Genomic DNA, 18,240 nt, shown 5'->3' with positions numbered 1-18,240 from the left:
TGACCCAATAAAAACTTTTCTATAAGTGATGTGGGCCCCCAGTTTATTCATTCGTTAGGTACGGGGAGGGACTAGAGGGAGCTACGTGACGCAACTTAATTTCTAAAAGGCTCTATATAACTACATTTTTCTTAAAAGCTTACAAGTACATGTTGAATTACAAGTAAACCAACTCATGTTGAATTACTAGTTAACCAACTTACGGGCTCGCATCCCTTAAAATAAAAATTATTATTTAAATTTTTAAGTTTTTTTAATTTTAAACTAATAAATATAAAATTATACATTAACTCCTTTTAAAATTATAAAATTTAATTTAATTTTTAAAAATTATAAAAATATAAATTATAAAAAATTAAAATTTTATTCAATACCCTAAAAATTATTCTAACTTCGTCCCTGAAATTAATAATAATTAAAAGTAACTATTATAATTATAATCCAACAAACATTTAAAGTATATTCAGAGCCAAATCAAAACAATTTTAGAGATAATTATATATGATTGGATTGAAGCTAAAATAAATGTTATTATTTTCCTAATTGGGTTGGCAACTTTATGAGAAATTAACCAAACCAAAATGCTAGTAATTTACATGTTCAACAGACACCAACAAATTTTTGAGGTACCAATGGTTTTTTTTATATATTTTAATATGTTTATATAAAAGTTTGTAATAATATATGTTTTTGAAAAATTTTAAGATCCTTTTACAATTTTTTTAAAATTTTAAAACAATTTATTATTTTTATTTTTATTTTTATAATTTTTACAATTTTTTATATGATTAGTTGGTCAATCAAGTAATTTTAATGGTCAAACATAATAAAATAAAATAAAATTTGTTAATAAATATGATTAACAATAAAAATTCAATTAATTTTAATATAAAACATTTTCTTATAATACATAATAATTAAAAAATTTTATTTATTTTTATAAATAAATATTCAGTTTTTTAGTTAAATGTATTTATTGAATAATATATTTTTGTGTCTCTCATGATTTTAGTTTAACTTTAAATTTTATAACATTATTTTTAAATTTCAAACAAATTTAAGTTCAGGGGTTGATTAAATGTATTTATTGAATAATCTATTAGAATATATTCATTTAATTTTAATTAATATACAAAAGTATTTTGTTAATTAACTTTTATAAGATTTAATTTCAGTTTAATATTTTGTGTTGACGTCTAATGAAAATATGAAGCATTTATATATATTTTGAATTTTGAATAAATTTAAGATTTTCTCATCAATTATTCTAAATTTATTTTTATGATGATAATTATTCAGTTTAATTTTAATCAGATAATCAATATTTTAAAATTTAGATAAATACTTAATTAAATAAAATTATGCTACCTTGAAAATTATCTCCTTTATATTTTTGAGATAAAATTATTTTTAACTTTCAATAATCATAAATTTATTAAAATTATAATTTATGATTTAAATTTTAATTACCTATACCCATAATTTTATAATTTCTGTGGCAGCAACTTAAACACACTTATAAATAGCTCACATATTTTGCAACCAAACTACAATTTTAAGTATCACTTAAAGTATCAAAGTCTTATAAATAACTTTATAGTGTCTCTTCCACCATATTCGTTGCCAGGCGAAACTTTCACTTTCTCAATATGAGTTTTTTGCAAGTACTGAACAAATCTGAGTTGAGAAGATGCCACCATTTTTTTTTCAACAAGTAGAGGTAGATAATTTAAATGCTCTAATCGGTTGGACTGCTCCATGTAGTCTAAGATTTTTAATCTTTTAAAAGTAGATTTGATGATCATTTCTTCTTGACTTTTTTTTTTTTTTTTCTGGTATCTATCTTTCTTTTCCATTTGGGAATAATCTAAATCGATTTGTGACTACCGGCAGAACAACACTTCGTTATTTTTTTCTATTATTTGTTTCAAACTTTGTACTCTCCTTTTCAAAACAAGTACACCTTTTTTATTTTAAAGAGAGAAAATACTCATTTTAAATGAAAATAAATTATTTTAAATTTTAAATATATATTGGTTACATATTTTTAAAATAAAATTTCATCACCCATTTAGGATATTTTAATAAAATATAATTTTCACAAAATAAAAAATTATTATTTAAAAATACATGGTAAGGAAAATATACAAAAATATTAAAATATGTTGAAAATTAATAAATTAATAAATTAAAATAACAAAAAGTAACAATTAAATAAAAAATTGATTTCATTATAATTCATCTTGAATGAATTTTTATTTTAATTGTATTCCATTATATGATTTTTTACTAATATAAAAATTCTTAAATACTTATATTGAATATATATTTTTATAAGTTAAATTGTGAAACAAATTAAAAATAATAATGCTATTATGTTATAATTTATGATAGTTAGATTTTTTTATTATCAATATTTTAAGGATTATTTATAGAAATGAGATTTTGGAAATTAAAAAAAACCTTTTTGAAAAAACTTTTAAAAACATTTATTATAAATATATTTTATAAATAACAAAATAATGGATACCAAAAGCGTTTTTCATCTATGTTTAATCTAGGAAATAAAATAATTTAAGACATTATTTTTATCAAATAACATATTTAATTAATATATATATATAAGAAATTTTAAAGTGATTTAATTTTATTTATAGAAAATTATAAAATAATTATAATACATTTTAATTGATACATAGAAATAAAGTATTTATTAATATAATAAGAAAAAAAAATTTGTGGCTACAAGTAAAATAGATGAAAATAATTATAAGAGAAGGTAAATCAGAAAAAAATGGACGTTAAACCAAAACTAAAAACACATTCAGCTTAAAACTGAATAGGAATCATATGAAATTCAAGTGTTTGAATGATTCTGGGGCTGTGAAATGACTTTGAAAAAGAGCTGACCAAAGCAATTTGGGAATAATTATAAAATTGTAGAATAAATGGTTAGAGATAAGTATGGTATGGTTAACAACAATCATTTGATATGCAAATTGAATGATGATATTCCATTTTTATTTCTAAAATATGAATTTGAATGTAAATTTTATTATTTATACAAAAACCCTTTAAGATTCCATAATAGTAAATAGAATATTTAAAATTTTACAAATTATTGATACCCGAATATGAAAAATAAATGCAAATAACACACGGAATAATCTCATTCAATTTGTTAATATCAAAAACAATTAAAACTCAATTCAATTCTTAATAAAAGTTAATAATCAATTGAAATATTTGATCAACCATAAAACAATGACATATCATGTGATGTGATCTAGTAGCTAACATGACAGATAAAGTGAAAAAATGATAATGTGTCATCAGACGTGATGTTTGATGTTGAGGATTTAATTGATTTTCTAATTATTTTATGATTATTTAATTGATTTTAGAAATTATTAAAATCATCAAAATTTATTTAAAATGACTAAAAATAAAAGTTTTTAAAATTATATAAACTTTATAAAAGGAGTAGTGTTTTTTTTATAATGTTTAATAACTTTTCTATCTTTTATAAATTTTTATAATATTCCAATAATTTCTAAAAGAAAATCAATAACTTTTTAATAAAAATTACTACTATTCTTATTAACTTCCTTCGCATCATCTTTTTAACCAAAACTATTACTTATCACTCATATTACGCTATCAACTACTAAATTCATTGTCTCTCAGTGACATCCCATACAAGTCCAATTTGTACTTCAAGCTGCCTCTATTTTTTATCATTGAAACCAAAGGCTCCAAACCTTCATAATAACAAAATAACAATATATATATATATATATATATATATATATATATATACTTCTTTAACTTTTATAATTTTTAATAATTTGTAATATCTTTTATCATTTTAATATTTTTTTATAATTTTTCCTAATTTTTATTTTTAAAAGTTTCTATAATTTATAAAAAGTTATCATATTTTTAATTTTCATATTTATTAATATATATTAATAGTATTTTATATTTTTAATTTATTAGAATATTTTAATAATTTTTAAGTTTAAATAATTAAAAATTAAAAGATTAATTAAGCCTTTCAAGTTAATATTTTTTCATGTCAAATACCAAAATAACCACCACATCATCATTTATTTTACATTAATTGTCACGTCAACCATCACATCATTTACCGGCTTCTTATGAGTTTCTATGAAAACTATATTTTAAGGCTATATTGATTGTTAACTTTCTATTAAAGGCTTATTGATACTAAAATTCTTTTTACACGCATATGCATATAGAAATTACATATTTAGAATATAGATGTGTGTTTAAAATTAATATACATTAAATAATGAAATGTACGGCTTGAAACTAATTAATCATAATAACATATGAAATATATACGATATTAAAATAAAAAATAAATTGTGAGTAAAAGAATTTAAACACATAATACATAAGATAAACAATACTAAATACACTACAATTATTTACTATGATTTTTCTCAATAATTGTCATTTAGTGTCGAGTTGACTTGTGGCACTAACTCAATTATTAATATATACATGTAATAGAGATAACAACTTGTACATATTAAAATAAAATGTATAAAATATATTAATATATTATTAATTTAATTGCTATGGATTCAAATCTCAGTATATACATATTTTAATTAGTTTTTGTTAAAATAAAAAGATTAAAATACTCTTAAATAATTGTTAAAGATATTTTTGTAATTTTTAATTGAATTGGTGAATCGAGAATAAAGAATTTTAAATATTTTTAAAGAAAATTTCTTAACACTTAAGTTGTATATTTCTTAAAAACCACAGAAGTGGTATACGAAAAAAGGAATAAACTATAGATTGAAATTCAAAGTCAAGAAAATGTGATATTGTATGGAGATTGGAGAAGCCGTCTATTTTCGCAGTGAATTACCTCATTCAAGACGTAGATTAGTAGACTACGGATTTTTGTGATCAACATGTCAGCAACTTTTAGAAAGTCGACAATCACGCGAAGTTACGCGGTACTAGAATTTTGTACATTTATTATATAGATGAAAATATTTTATCTTATTTTATTCGTTTAATAAAAGTTTATTTTGGTCTATTCATGGATAGCTCTGGCATTAAAAAAAAAAAAAGATTTAGTGGGTGATTGTATCAAATTTGTTAATGTATGTGTGCATGGTCAAATATTATTATTCTATATATGTAACTAATTAGGAATGTTCCTAATAATTAATAAATCATAGTTACGTGCATATATTAGTTAGTGACCAAAAATACAGGCAATAAAAAACCATCATAATTAGCAAAAATCAGCAATGGAGAGCATAGAAGGCCAGTTTCCATATCCATGGCACCAACATTGCAAAATTCTTCACTTGGTTAGTCTATTTTTAATTAACGTTTTCAAGTATTGAGTTTTTATGCTAAATTGGTCACTGAATTGGCAGGTGAGGCATGGACAGGCTTTGCACAATGTCGAGGGAGATAAGAATCCAGAAGCTTTGTTGTCTCCCAATCTGTTTGATGCACAGCTCACCCCATTAGGATTGAAACAGGTTTCATTATAATAAAAAATGCCTCAAACATAAATAAATAAAAATCATAATAACTTAATGGCTTTGTTTCTTTTAACAGGTTGCTAAACTGCGAAATGAGGTTCATGCCAGTGGCCTATTTAATAGGATTGAGTTAGTTGTCACTTCCCCTCTATCAAGGTACTTTTTCATTTCTACTAAACAATAATATCCAAATTTCATGGCAAGAGCTACAATTGTGATCATGAAACAAGGATAATGTGAGAATGCAGAGCGATGGAGACTGCTAGCGGATGTTTTGGGAGGGAGGGAGAGAATGCAGTGTCCTCCTCAACTCCTAAAATCACGGCAGTTGAGCTTTGTCGAGATCGCTTAGTAAGTTGAATTTTTGTATTCTTTATTTAAATTATTTTTTTATTGAATTTGAAAGTGAATGTTAATCTAGACGGATACAGGGGGTCCGTCCATCTGACATGAGGAGAAAGATGAGCGATTGTCGCTCGCGTTTCCCTTGGATTGATTTTTCAATGGCAAGTGTATGTACTTACTTTTAACAATTATGCTTAATTAATTTATCACATTCTCATTTCATTTGCTTTAATTTGGTTAGGTGGATGTTGAAGACGATAATCTTTGGAATCCAGAGCTTCGGGAGTCTGAGGAAGAACTTGCTAAAAGAGTAACCAAGTTGTTGAATTGGTAAGTCGAAAGTTTTTAAAAATAATTATATGAACCAATTGAATTAAATCTTGAATTTATCTTATATTAATTGATAGGGTATGGAAAAGGCCAGAGAAGGAGATTGTAATAGTAAGCCATGGATTAGTTCTTCAACATATACTTATAAATTTACTTGCAAATTCCGACTTTAATCCAACTCTAACGCCTGCGTTGTGCAAACGGTGAGACCCCCTTGCTTAATTTCACTAAACCTTTTATTATTATTATTATTATTATTATATCTACTTTTGCTTCATCATAATTGAGTTAACCTGATGTTTGATTTCAGTTTTGACAATTGTGAGCTTCGTTCAGTTGTCATATTGGACACAAGGTCAGTTTTCTTTTCTTTTGTAAATTTGATGCTTTTTTTTTGTTTTTTGGTTTGGTTTGAAGATTGAAAGTGAAGCATGGTTTGAAAAATTGCAGCAAAATAGGAAGGGAACGGTGGGCATGGCTTTGCAGTGATGACAAAGCAAAGGATGTGTTAAAGCAGTGTGGTCATCATTCAATTGACGTTGCTACTTATATATACCTAAAGTCGTCGCTTGTTGCGTAGAGTAGAGGATGCGCTCTAACTCTTTCACTGCAATTTTCTACTTTTGTCGCTGAATGTCAACATTCTTTACTTTATTATAATTACACATAATTCCCACCTGTCTCCTAATATTTATTAAAGATTTACATAAAAATCAAATTGTTATGATTAATTTTGTATTGATTTAATCCAAATTCAGATGAATTAATAACAAATAATTGATTATGCATATTTCTTATTCTGGACCAATTAATTGGCCAAAAGGAATTGACCTCCATTGAGCTCAAATTAATGGAGTATTGGAAGCTAAAATTCATGATATAATTGCTCTTTGTGGACCATTTTTAATTTGAAAAATTGAAGTCTGAGAAGTTAACTTCCCACTCACCTCATCAATGGACACTGTTGGAACTTCTTTTCAACATCTTTGAAAAACCATGATTTGCTTACCTTATAATGTGAATATAACCATAGCATTAAAAATCTTTAAATTTTAAAATTAGGGTTTAAAATGCTTCATAAATTCATGTGAAATGTAAAATTAATTGAAATAAAAACCAGAAAAAGAACAAATCATTTTCTAAAAAATGTACCAATCTAAAACTTTGAATTAGCTTTTTGTAGAAATTCATGAATTGATTAAAATTTATAATTTTATTAAGATAAATTTAATTATCTGATGGACTCAAGAGATGGGGAAGATACTCAAATTCTTCTAAAACTTATCATTACACCTAACTTTTTATTATGTAATTATTTCAACTTGTATCTCTTTTAGGAATATAATATACTTTACTATTACATTCAATTTTATCATTAAAATGATTAATAATTAATAAGGAGGTAATTTCTAGATTTCTTATCAAAGTGTGTATTCTTCAAACTTTTAAAAAATAAAGGGATAATATAATTTTTGCCCTAAATTTGATAACTAGATCTATTTTGGTACTTTTTTTTTTGTCCACATTGGTCTTTGATCTTGGCAACTAAATTCATTTTAGTCCATAAACTTGAATTTTGTCAAGATCTGATGATAGATTAGTGTTATTAGAACAGGATTGGATTGGATGAGTTGAGAACTGATTAATATAACAATTCAGACAAAGGGGTTGGACAAAGTTGAATAGGTTTAATAAAAAAAGTATTTTTTATATTTTTAATTAATTAATTAATTATTATTAGTGTGACGGTCGAACGATTTGAGCTGGCATCGATGATTTGACCTGTTCAATCATTGATTAAGTTATTAAAACATGTATAAAATTTTAAATGATGATGTGACATAATCTCATAGTCCCACGTTATCAAATTTTTATATTTTTCAAGTTTAAGGACTAAAATAAACATAATTGTTAAAATCAAATGTGAAAATGGATATACTAAAGGTAACTTAAAAAATTTAAATTATTCCAAAATAAAAGTATTGTTAAAAAAACTTGAGAGAAAATTAAAAAATGGGGAAGTTAAATTTGGATAACATCCAGAAGAAGAAATGCCAGCTAATGGGCATTTATAAATGAGTAGCAATCATCCAAATAATAGGCATTGTGAAAAAAATGGAAGAATCTTCCAAAATTATTTGGACCCTTTTATCTAATTATTGGAAATAGAAAGGCCCAAAAATAGGGCCTGAAAGTCACATACAACTGTTTCCCATTTACCTATATTTCCTCACAATTCACGATATAATAATATATGTTGAAGACTTTTTTTCCCACAAAAATTTTTAGTTTTTTTTAATTTTAAAATAATGAGATCTAATTAAATGTTTTTATCGTGAATAACATTTATGTTAATTTTTTAATTGATTAACATAATTATATTTTTAAATTTAATATAAAATATGTTAATAAATTCAAAGTTTTATTTTGACTTAAATTTCATTGTATAAACATGTATTTAGAAATATTTTGGTGTAAATTATATTTTACAATGATTAATTATACTCATAATGATTACTTTTTGTAATTGAAAATTAATATGTATATATATTTTGAATGAATATTTTATACTTATCCTCCCTTTACCAAAAAAAAAAAAGGTTAAATTAATAAATAAAAATAATAAGTTTAAAAACATGGGTTAATTGGAATTTATTAAAAGAAATGTTGTATTACTCAAATACGCTTATTATAATAGCTACTTTCTAACATAACAGAGAATGTATAGAGAACACAAAAAGAACAAAAGTATCTACGTAATTGGAATTATGTTTTATTTTTCAATGAAAAAGAAATTAAAGTTGAAAGCTTCATTTTTTTCATCAATTAAATGAAATATTTTTATACATAAAATTCTCTGATAATATTAATAATTGCTATCAAAAGATTTTAAAAAAAGAAAATAAAGTAAAAAATGAAAGGAATGAAAAAGAATAGGGGCATAAATGTTATTTCAACTTTTAATGGGATTCTTTCTCTCTTGTACGCAGGTGAAGCGAGTGCCAATTTTGGCTTTTGAGTTGGGGTTTCCTTAAAAGAAGCAAAAGAAATTAAACTCCCCCTTATGCAAATTTAGAGAAGAAAAAAGTAGAGTTATAGAGAGAGAGAGTCCCTCTTTTCTCTCTCTTTTCCCTTCTTTTTGATCCCAAGAAACACTTTCCATACACAAGGAAACTGGTGTTTTCTTCTTTCAGAGAGAGAGAGAGAGAAAAGAGTTGCCACCATGTCTCTTGGCTATGCAGAGAAGCTCTCATTCATAGAAGATGTGGGTCAAGTTGGAATGACTGAGTTCTTTGACTCTGCTCATGTTTTACAAGATAAAGTAAGGGTTTTTCTTCCCTTTTTAACTTGTTTCTTATTGCTACCTATGGTGTTTATGTCTGCTTTTATCATAATACCCATTAATGGCACTTAGGTTTTTATTTGGTTGGTGTAATGTTGCGAAGGTTGTGTTTTTGAATGATCCTGATATCAAGGTTTTTGGCATTTAGTGTGGCAAGACTAGGGGTTTATTGGGTTTGATCTCAAACTTGTTACCTTGCACTACTTGTTATGCGTGAATTAGAACATTTAAGTGGAAACTACTGGACTAATGGAAGGCGCTTAAAGGCTCAATTAGTGTTCAGTTTGATAAATGCTTTAGACATGCATGCAAAGTTTTGATTGTTATTTAGTTTAATGGCAATGTCATTTCATTATCATGCAGTATAGATTATGGAATTCGTCAGCAGGCATTGTGCTGCAAGATAATTGATAAGATTTCTTAATGTATTTACCTCCTTTGCTAATGTGAGTTTTAACTTTTGCAATGGCAGATTGAACAACTTGCAAAATTGATAGAAAAGGTTAGAACCTATGCCAACTAACTCTTATTACTGCTGCATATAATTTTACGGGATTGGTTTATGCCAATCAGCCTCTTCAAACTTTTGTTTTTACTTGCAGAGTAGACATCTAGTGGTGTTTACAGGTGCAGGAATATCAACTTCTTGTGGCATACCTGATTTTCGAGGCCCCAAAGGAATATGGACATTGCAGGTGAAGACATGAGATTTATTCTTGGTAGACAACTAGGTGTTTGTTGAATTTCTTGTTCTTGTTAAAGAATACTTTGTTTAGCACACTCTCAACTTCTGCCCCTGGAGCTCTGTTCCAGGGATTTGAAACAGTTTCCTTGAGTTATGTTGGTTTTCTGAAGAAATCCCCTCTGATTTTGAAGAAAAATATATTCTACTGAAACAGATTTCTTGTGTTCATGGCAAAAGATTATGAAAATAAACAGATTTAATGTGTAGATAAAGTTCCATTTAGCTGGTTGTTTAACCTTCCTAAATTGTTGACATGTTGCGGTGTTTGACAAGAAACAAGTATTCACTTGAAAAACTATCAAATTTAAAGCATGCACTTGTGATCTACCTTCTTGATGATATCTTCTATTTTCATTTACCTACTGCAGCGTGAAGGTCAGCCCTTGCCTGAAGCATCCCTACCTTTTCACCGTGCAATGCCAAGCATGACCCATATGGCTCTGGTTGGATTGGAGAAGGCTGGCATTTTGAAGTTTGTTATTAGTCAGGTATGGCTTGGTTATGTTATTACTTTAATGCATGTAAGATACGTTTGTTGTAGAACTTTGGTTTGAATATCGTTAAATAGGGCTATTCTAGTTTATTATTTACACTCTTAAAATCCATTCCAAAATTTTGGGGCTAGTAAGTTTTTTTTATCTTGAACTTGCACCTAATAATAAAATTGAGAATTGAAGTTAATTTTCTTGTTGTCTTGTTGTCAGCTGTGACTGTAATAACCCAAATCCTGATTCTTTGTGTACTTTTTGGCTCTGTCTAATAACTCAAAGCTGTTGTCCACAATATGCTTAATTCTGGGTTTCTAGATTGCCTTTTGATCCCCAAATGTGCTATCATGCCTATCATTTGTCCCTGTAACAGTCTTGTTGACTTGATCTTTTACTTCTTGTCCCCTCTACTTTTTACTAGAATGTTGATGGTCTCCATCTTCGATCTGGAATACCAAGGGAGAAGCTTGCCGAACTGCATGGGAACTCGTTTATGGAAACTTGTCCCTCATGTGGTGCTGAGTAAGAAACATATATATTTTTTTATCAGAAACCAAGAATGCAACTTGTAGGCCTTTTTCTGACAATTCTTCATTATAGTTTACAGATTTTATTTTACTTATGTTTGTGAGTTTGTTTTACCCATAAAAGCAGTCCCATCTCCCCTAGTTGCCTTTTTCTTTTATTTGAAAGTTTGTCTTCCATGTATAGAATCTTATGTTGTCATAAAACCTTTGTAGGTATTACCGAGATTTTGAGTTGGAAACTATTGGATTGAAAGAGACATCACGACGTTGTTCTGATGAGAAATGTGGAGCAAAACTTAGGGATACAGTTCTTGACTGGGAGGTTTGCCTACTTTTTCCTTGATGCACTTGAATTAGGCATTATATGATATTCTTGGCATCTTAGCATTCCAGACTAGTGCCCTTGCTTTCCTTCTATTAGAATTGGAAGGTAAGAAGAAAGCATATTCTATAAGCAAAATTAGACCTACTTATTTTATTTTGCTCTCTAAACTATGATTTATGTTTCAGAATAATGAAAAGAAAATGGAATAAGTGCCAAACTTTCTGACATCTTTCAATTTTGTAGTTCCATCTGTGACCCCTGAAGTATACTAACAAATCTAGTGTCCTGCCTTGGTTCTTTAAATTATTCTCCAATAATATGTTCAATCTCTTACATATTCGGAATCATTTTATAGTCAACATATTAGAATAATTTGGAGCATGGCATTGGTTAGTATAGTTTATATACTTGACAAAAACAGTGTAACAGTTGTTCCTCCATTCTAGAGGATGGCTTATATATACTTATCTAAAAGGGTGGATATGAAATATACAAAAGATAGAAATTGTTTAATCTGATCAGTGATATAATATACTGGCCAAGAAACCAGATTCATTGTTGGATACATTTGTTTTATGATTTCCTTTTGTTAAAATATGTTGCTGAGAATTTTTACTTTGTTTGATACTCTTTCCCCCAATCTGCAGGATGCACTGCCGCCAAAGGAGATGAATCTAGCGGAGAAGCACTGTAGAATGGGTGATTTGGTGCTTTGTTTGGGGACAAGGTATTTGCTATGATCCTTTTTGTTCTTGAATTATATACGGGTTCTATGGAAATAGGCTATTATGCCTTGACATCATCAACCATTCTCATTGGTTGTATCTGAGGAATTTAGTTCCTTGATGGGCATTTACAAGATTCTAACAATATGTTTTTGTAAGCACCATTAGCAGACAACCTTTCATAATTTTAAGTTTGTTTGGATAACTCAGATTGAGCTTCAGATAGTTTCATCTTGGAAGGTTTTGCTGCATAAAATTGCATATGCAGGAATAAAGTTTACATAATTGTTAATGTTCTGAATAGGGTCCTTTGCAACACTGAAATCAGTTTATCCATATGAATGAATTTGTTAAATCTTGAATAAATCATTTCAAGTATCTTCGGAATTTCAAAATATACTTTTCTAGTAATTAGAAATCATGTGGATAATCTCAATGAAGTTTAGATCCAAGTTGTATTACTTGGATAGGGAGCCTCAACAGACATGCAGCCTTCAATGAGTTTACTGTCAGATGAAAGATAGGGAAGTTGGAAAATCACTAGTCCTATGTTACATGTCAAGTGTCAAGTGTCAAGTGTCAAGTTTGTGGTGTCTATGTTACATGTCGAGTATCAAGTTTGTGGATCCCAATTCCTGAACATAGAAGATATTTCCGCCGTGCAGCATAGCTCTTTGTCAACCAGGGAATTTTATGTATAGTTTAATATATCCTTTGTTTTGTTTTGTTTTGGTTTGGTTCTTGGTCATGGGCATAATAACTATTCCATACAGTTTGCAGATCACTCCTGCATGCAATCTGCCTTTGAAATCTCTTCGTGGTGGGGGGAAGATTGTTATTGTGAATCTTCAGGTATTCTGTCTTTTCTCTGAGTATTTGCAGAAATCTTTAAAAAGTTTGAATTTATATCTTTTTTCTCTCACTCAAATCAAGGTAGAAACTGAAACCGAACTGAAACTGTATGGCTGATGCATGAGGAATATGCTTTATCAGATGCATCATGATCCCTGATGTTTGAGATGTGAAGTTCCCTTAACCATGAAGCTTTATAAACTAAGTGTAATGGTGAAATGGGCTCCTAAAGGCTTGCAAATTATCAATACAGAGTTCTATTTTGCATGAAAGCTTCTTAGTGAGCTCTGTGATAGAAGATCTTACGGTTGTGGCCTTTTTTTAAAATTGATATTTCTAACGCCTCATGCGAAAATCCTACTGCAATTTGTAAACATCATGAGCCCTGATGTTTGAGATGTGAAACCATGAAGCTTTATATACTAAGTGTAATGGTGAAATGGGCTCCTAAAGGCTTGCAAATTATCAATACAGAGTTCTATTTTGCATGAAAGCTTCTTAGTGAGCTCTGTGACAAAAGATCTTACGGTTGTAGCCTTTTTTTAAAATTGATATTTCTAAGGCCTCATGCGAAAATCCTACTGCAATTTGTAAACTTCTAATAAGTATTGATTGAAGGGAAAGAAAATGTCACGAGGATGAAGATTGAAAAGTAGCCGTGAATAGATAACTTTCTTTACTGTTCACTTTGCTGTTGGTTTGATATGGGCAAAGGTTGCTATCAAGTTTTTGATAATGTCTCTTATTAACCTTTGCAGAAAACTCCAAAGGACAAGAAAGCAAGTTTGGTGATCCATGGTTTTGTAGATACGGTATCATAAGATCCTTAATGTACCGTTTATTTATCATGTCCCAATTTTTTAGCTAAGTTTGGGTGCTTATAAAGCTTGCTGGTTTACTATTGTCTATGTTTTAACTTGAAAAAGAACAGGTCATTGCAGGAGTCATGGAACTTCTTAATATGAAAATTCCTCCATATATCCGAATTGATCTCTTCCAGACTATTCTATCACAATCCCTAAGTTCTGGTAACGTTCTCGATAAAGTGTCCCAAATTCAGTTATTTATACAAATTACAGGGATAATTTGTGTTGCTATGTGTTTATGCCATAATAATCCCTTCAACAAGAAACGATGCATCTTTTAGGTCACTGACTTAATTTGAAAATACATATGGTGCAATAGATAAAGCTTGGGGTTTGGTACTCTTCCCTGCCGGAAATCCCTTTTCATAGAGCTGTATGGCTTCGATTAGTCTGCTTTTTAGTTTTCAGTCTTTAAAACAGTTTGGTACTTTGGTTTAATTCTTCTCTATAGAATTGTGTTTATTCTTTTAGGATGAATGCCTTCTAACCATTGTCTATAATGTGACGGTAAGCATACACTCTAAACTAATAACTTGTTATGCATCGTCTGTGGCCAAGACGAAGTAGGCCACCTATGCTTGTATCATAAGAATATTACCAAGTACTTATCTTGTAATATTACTTGTTTGAGGCTTTCTTTTTGTCGCTCCATGACATGGTTTGTTCATTGACATTGCAGATAAAAAATTTGTCAACTGGACCATCCGCATAGCAAGTGTTCATGGACTAAGTGCTCCATTGCCATTCATTAAGTCCATTGAGGTGAAGTTAGATTTTTGCACCAGCCTTTTCATGTTTGTATTCTTTGGCAGCATTAGGCTTTCTATCATCTGCTAGCAAACTAGTGTACCATGGGCTCTCATAATACTTCGATTTTCTGCTCTCTAAGTAGTTAAGGGAAAACCTACATAATAAAAGCAAGGTCAAGTCTTGTTAATCATACAGTCAACATGAGGTGGGAAGTAGCCGGGAATAGACAATTACAAGAGTCTTTTTCTATGAAATATTATTGGCTAATTATTATTTTTTTCTTGCCCTATTCTTTTGCTATGCCTGTTCTCCAGGTTTCTTTCTCGAACAATCAAAATTACAAAGAAGCTACTCTAGATACACAGCCATTTCTACTGAAAAGGTAACTGTATCTAGTATTGCCGTGAGAAAGCATTTTTACTTGTATGTTGCATACAGCTGTGTTCGAGGCTAACCTTTTTTCCTAAGTTTTTCCATATATCTGGAGGAGCTTTGGATGGCCATATCCCCATGCTCATGTCCAAATATATGTCGAATGTATGGGTAATTCAAGAAAAATGATAAGTCCAAGAGCAACTTAGTTTTTGCTAGCAAACGTTCCATTATGTTGTCTAATCTTATCTACTTGAAGCTTTGTTAAGAACTCTTATACATCAAGTCAGATTTGTGTTTATGATCTTTTGCTCTTTACGAACAATGCTTGAATTCATAAAATTAGCTCGTACTCGTTTAATTCGTTCTAACATGGGATCCATAAAATGAACATCAAGTATTTAACATAGTCTTATGTTATCAATGCAGCGGTTATATGTTCCGGGGTGTGTAATATACAAACATATCTCTTTGATTCTTTGTCATGACATGTTCGTTAATGTGTTTTAGGAGAACTGTTCTAACTGAAACATTTGAGATATTCTTGAACCTCAAGTTTAGTGATGGATGCGGTTGCCTTAACACTCGAATTGAAATTCCTTTTAATTTTCAGGTGAGCAGCTATTTTTATTGCTTATTTATGCTAATAATTTCAACTCTGGATTCTAACGGGTTTGTAACTTTGCACTGTGCAGGATTCAATCGAAGGTTTCAAACTTGACAAGAATGCCACATTGGAAAAGATGAGAGATGCAGCAATTGAAGATTCGAAATGCGGGCAGAATGCGGTGGTGGAGAGGAAAACCGTATTAGTCCCGAAAAGTGAGACGACAGTTCATGCAATTGTTACGAATGTTAAAACATTTGACTACCAATTAAGCAATGGTGATATGAAGCCAATAAAAGAAGGTTTGAATGGTTTGAAAACAACTCGGAAGCAGCGATCCAAAGGACGCAAGCGAAAAACGAGACTGTAGAGACTAGAGAGACAAAAGTGTTGGTAGTTTGGGATTATGATGTGTATATGAGGTAAAATTGGATTAGATGGAGTGTTATATATATATATATGTATATGGGACTGAGTGAATTTTGATAGGTATTAGCACTCGGGTCTCTAAAAAGCCAGCATGGTTAGTGTAACATCATCACCCAGTTTTATATGGACAAGATTTTGGATATTATCGCAAACATTTTAAGGCCCGACTCTTATGTATTTCCCACATTAACTTGTGGCGTAAATTTTAAGCACAATCCCTATATTATTGAATAACCATAGATACAGCCCTCAATCTTTACCATTTTGGTTAATTTAACCTGTAACATTTCCCTTTTATTTCTTCTTCAATTCTAATTTTAGATTTTACCAGAAAACAATTGCACATTTTTTTCTTTTTTAATCTTACGTAATATTTTACTATACACTTGACTCTATTAGTGGAGTCTAAAAGTGTATCATTTAATTGTTTAAAGCACCATTTGATGAATTCCTAAATGCTTCCGTGGTGAAATCAGGTTTAGTATGAGGGAATGGTTTAAATACCATAAAATTTGAAATCAATTTGGATTATTGTTATAATTGGTGCGGTTTTGATGTTGAAGAAGAGGATGAGTTCCAAGTTTCAATTTTATTAATAAGAAATTTAAGTAAGTGGATATACTTTATTTGGTATATATATAATCTTTTACCCTTTTTATATTTTTTTATGTTTCTAATAATTTTTAAAATTTTAAAATATATATATTTATTTGAATTTTTAGATTTTTTATAGATTTTATATATTTTATTAACTGTTTTAAATTTCAAATTTTTAGGCTATGATATTAAAGTTTTTACGTCATTATATCTCATATGATAACAATTTATAGGACTCTAAAACTCACACATTTTAATTGTGCCTATAGATTTAATTTTGATAACAAACAAATTTAGATTTTAAAGTAATTATAAGGATTGGGATCTGAAAATAGAAATTGTACAGTATTCAGCTCATTTTCTTTTTTATATTCATATGTTTTATGATTAAATATAAATATTTTTATTAGGGTAAATTACATAATCGATCACCTGATTTTTAGAAACTTTCTTGTTAGTCATTCAATTTTTAAAAGTCATTTGACTAATCTTTTATTTTATTTTTAGTCCAAAACTGTTAAATACTTACTTGTTGGTTGATGTGGCTTTTAAGTTAATGACTTATTTTTTTTAAATTTATTTTTAGGGAAATGTTTCTATGAAACAGAGACATCACATTAAATAATTAGTAAGTGATACAGGATGATGTAGCGTCTCTGTTTCATACAAACCTTTCCCTAAAAATAAATTTAAAAAAAAAAACAATTCATTAACTTCACAGCCATGTCAACTGTTAATTATTTCACAGTTTTGGATTTAGAAAAATAAAATAGTAAGTCAAGTGATCATTTTTTAACTTTTAAAAATCGGGTGACAGAATAAAAAAATTTCTAATAATTGGGTGACTATTTATGTGGATTACCCTTTTCATTATTAAATAAATTTTGGGTTGTCCTTGTATAGAAGAAAAAACCTTATCTAAGTTTTATCCAAATTTTGTGATGTTGATGAATTTTTAAGGTATACCCTCTAACTTTATAAAAAAATTATTTTAGCCTACTATTTAAATTTTCATTTCTTTTATTCCTTAAACTTGCTTTAATTATCAAATCACTTCAAATTGGAAACAATTTTAAATTTTATCTAGCGTGCCATACACATGGATTGCCGTACCATTGTCACATCAATAATTAATTAATTTTAAAAAAAATAAAATTACTTAAACAATATAAAAATTATAAAAGGTATCTTTAATATTTAAATTTTAAAATTAACTAATTGTTAATGTGCTACGTGACAATTCATATGTATGTCATATCAACAAAGTTAAAAATATTAATTTTTCTATCTATTTTAGGTAATTTGACAAACAATACAAATTTAAAAGTTAAAAAGTGTAAAAGAATAAATGAAGAACTAAAATATTTTTTATATATAAAATTGGAAAGCGAAATAAATT

At 28.3% G+C, this 18,240-nt stretch overlaps 2 protein-coding genes across 5 annotated transcripts; both read left to right on the top strand.

Annotated features, from left to right (window-relative positions):
• The first annotated feature begins 5,074 nt into the window (after nt 1-5,074).
• Nucleotides 5,075-6,946, top strand: LOC108462727 (phosphoglycerate mutase-like protein 1). Of its 3 annotated transcripts, none has more exons than XM_053024678.1 (9): nt 5,075-5,360; nt 5,430-5,537; nt 5,617-5,696; nt 5,789-5,891; nt 5,972-6,052; nt 6,127-6,215; nt 6,293-6,418; nt 6,526-6,570; nt 6,674-6,946. In XM_053024678.1, the coding sequence occupies exons 1-9, from the start codon at nt 5,298-5,300 to the stop codon at nt 6,702-6,704; spliced, it is 726 nt and encodes a 241-aa protein (XP_052880638.1). In that variant the 5' UTR covers nt 5,075-5,297; the 3' UTR covers nt 6,705-6,946. The 3 variants fall into 3 exon arrangements, with proteins under 3 accessions (XP_052880638.1, XP_052880637.1, XP_052880636.1); XM_053024677.1 differs by having other exon boundaries at nt 5,214-5,360; nt 5,972-6,046; nt 6,666-6,946; XM_053024676.1 differs by having other exon boundaries at nt 5,214-5,360; nt 6,666-6,946.
• Nucleotides 6,947-9,193: 2,247 nt separating this feature from the next.
• On the top strand, nt 9,194-16,478 carry LOC108464279 (NAD-dependent protein deacetylase SRT1). 2 transcript variants are annotated; one of them, XM_017764476.2, is made up of 14 exons: nt 9,194-9,537; nt 10,031-10,060; nt 10,161-10,253; nt 10,672-10,791; nt 11,213-11,313; nt 11,532-11,640; nt 12,291-12,370; nt 13,142-13,220; nt 13,979-14,032; nt 14,152-14,248; nt 14,766-14,848; nt 15,151-15,218; nt 15,719-15,821; nt 15,904-16,478. In XM_017764476.2, exons 1-14 carry the CDS (start codon nt 9,439-9,441, stop codon nt 16,183-16,185), a joined length of 1,398 nt encoding a protein of 465 aa, XP_017619965.1. In that variant the 5' UTR covers nt 9,194-9,438; the 3' UTR covers nt 16,186-16,478. The 2 variants fall into 2 exon arrangements, with proteins under 2 accessions (XP_017619965.1, XP_017619966.1); XM_017764477.2 differs by having other exon boundaries at nt 9,444-9,537; nt 10,166-10,253.
• Nucleotides 16,479-18,240: the final 1,762 nt, after the last annotated feature.

Source organism: Gossypium arboreum, chromosome 13 (assembly GCF_025698485.1).
Source record: "Gossypium arboreum isolate Shixiya-1 chromosome 13, ASM2569848v2, whole genome shotgun sequence".
Classification (NCBI taxonomy): domain Eukaryota; kingdom Viridiplantae; phylum Streptophyta; class Magnoliopsida; order Malvales; family Malvaceae; genus Gossypium; species Gossypium arboreum.
This window is presented reverse-complemented; position numbering and strand designations above follow the sequence as displayed.

What these genes read in the sequence shown, in the direction of transcription:
- LOC108462727 (XM_053024676.1), top strand. Translation starts at nt 5,298, where the DNA reads ATGGAGAGCATAGAAGGCCAGTTTCCATATCCATGGCACCAACATTGC. An exon ending in TTGATTTTTCAATGGCAAGT is followed by an intron (nt 6,053 to 6,126) that starts GTATGTACTTAC and finishes TAATTTGGTTAG; the next exon opens with GTGGATGTTGAAGACGATAA. An exon ending in ACGCCTGCGTTGTGCAAACG is followed by an intron (nt 6,419 to 6,525) that starts GTGAGACCCCCT and finishes GTTTGATTTCAG; the next exon opens with TTTTGACAATTGTGAGCTTC.
- LOC108464279 (XM_017764476.2), top strand. Translation starts at nt 9,439, where the DNA reads ATGTCTCTTGGCTATGCAGAGAAGCTCTCATTCATAGAAGATGTGGGT. An exon ending in TGTCCCTCATGTGGTGCTGA is followed by an intron (nt 11,314 to 11,531) that starts GTAAGAAACATA and finishes AAACCTTTGTAG; the next exon opens with GTATTACCGAGATTTTGAGT. An exon ending in ATCACAATCCCTAAGTTCTG is followed by an intron (nt 14,249 to 14,765) that starts GTAACGTTCTCG and finishes TTGACATTGCAG; the next exon opens with ATAAAAAATTTGTCAACTGG.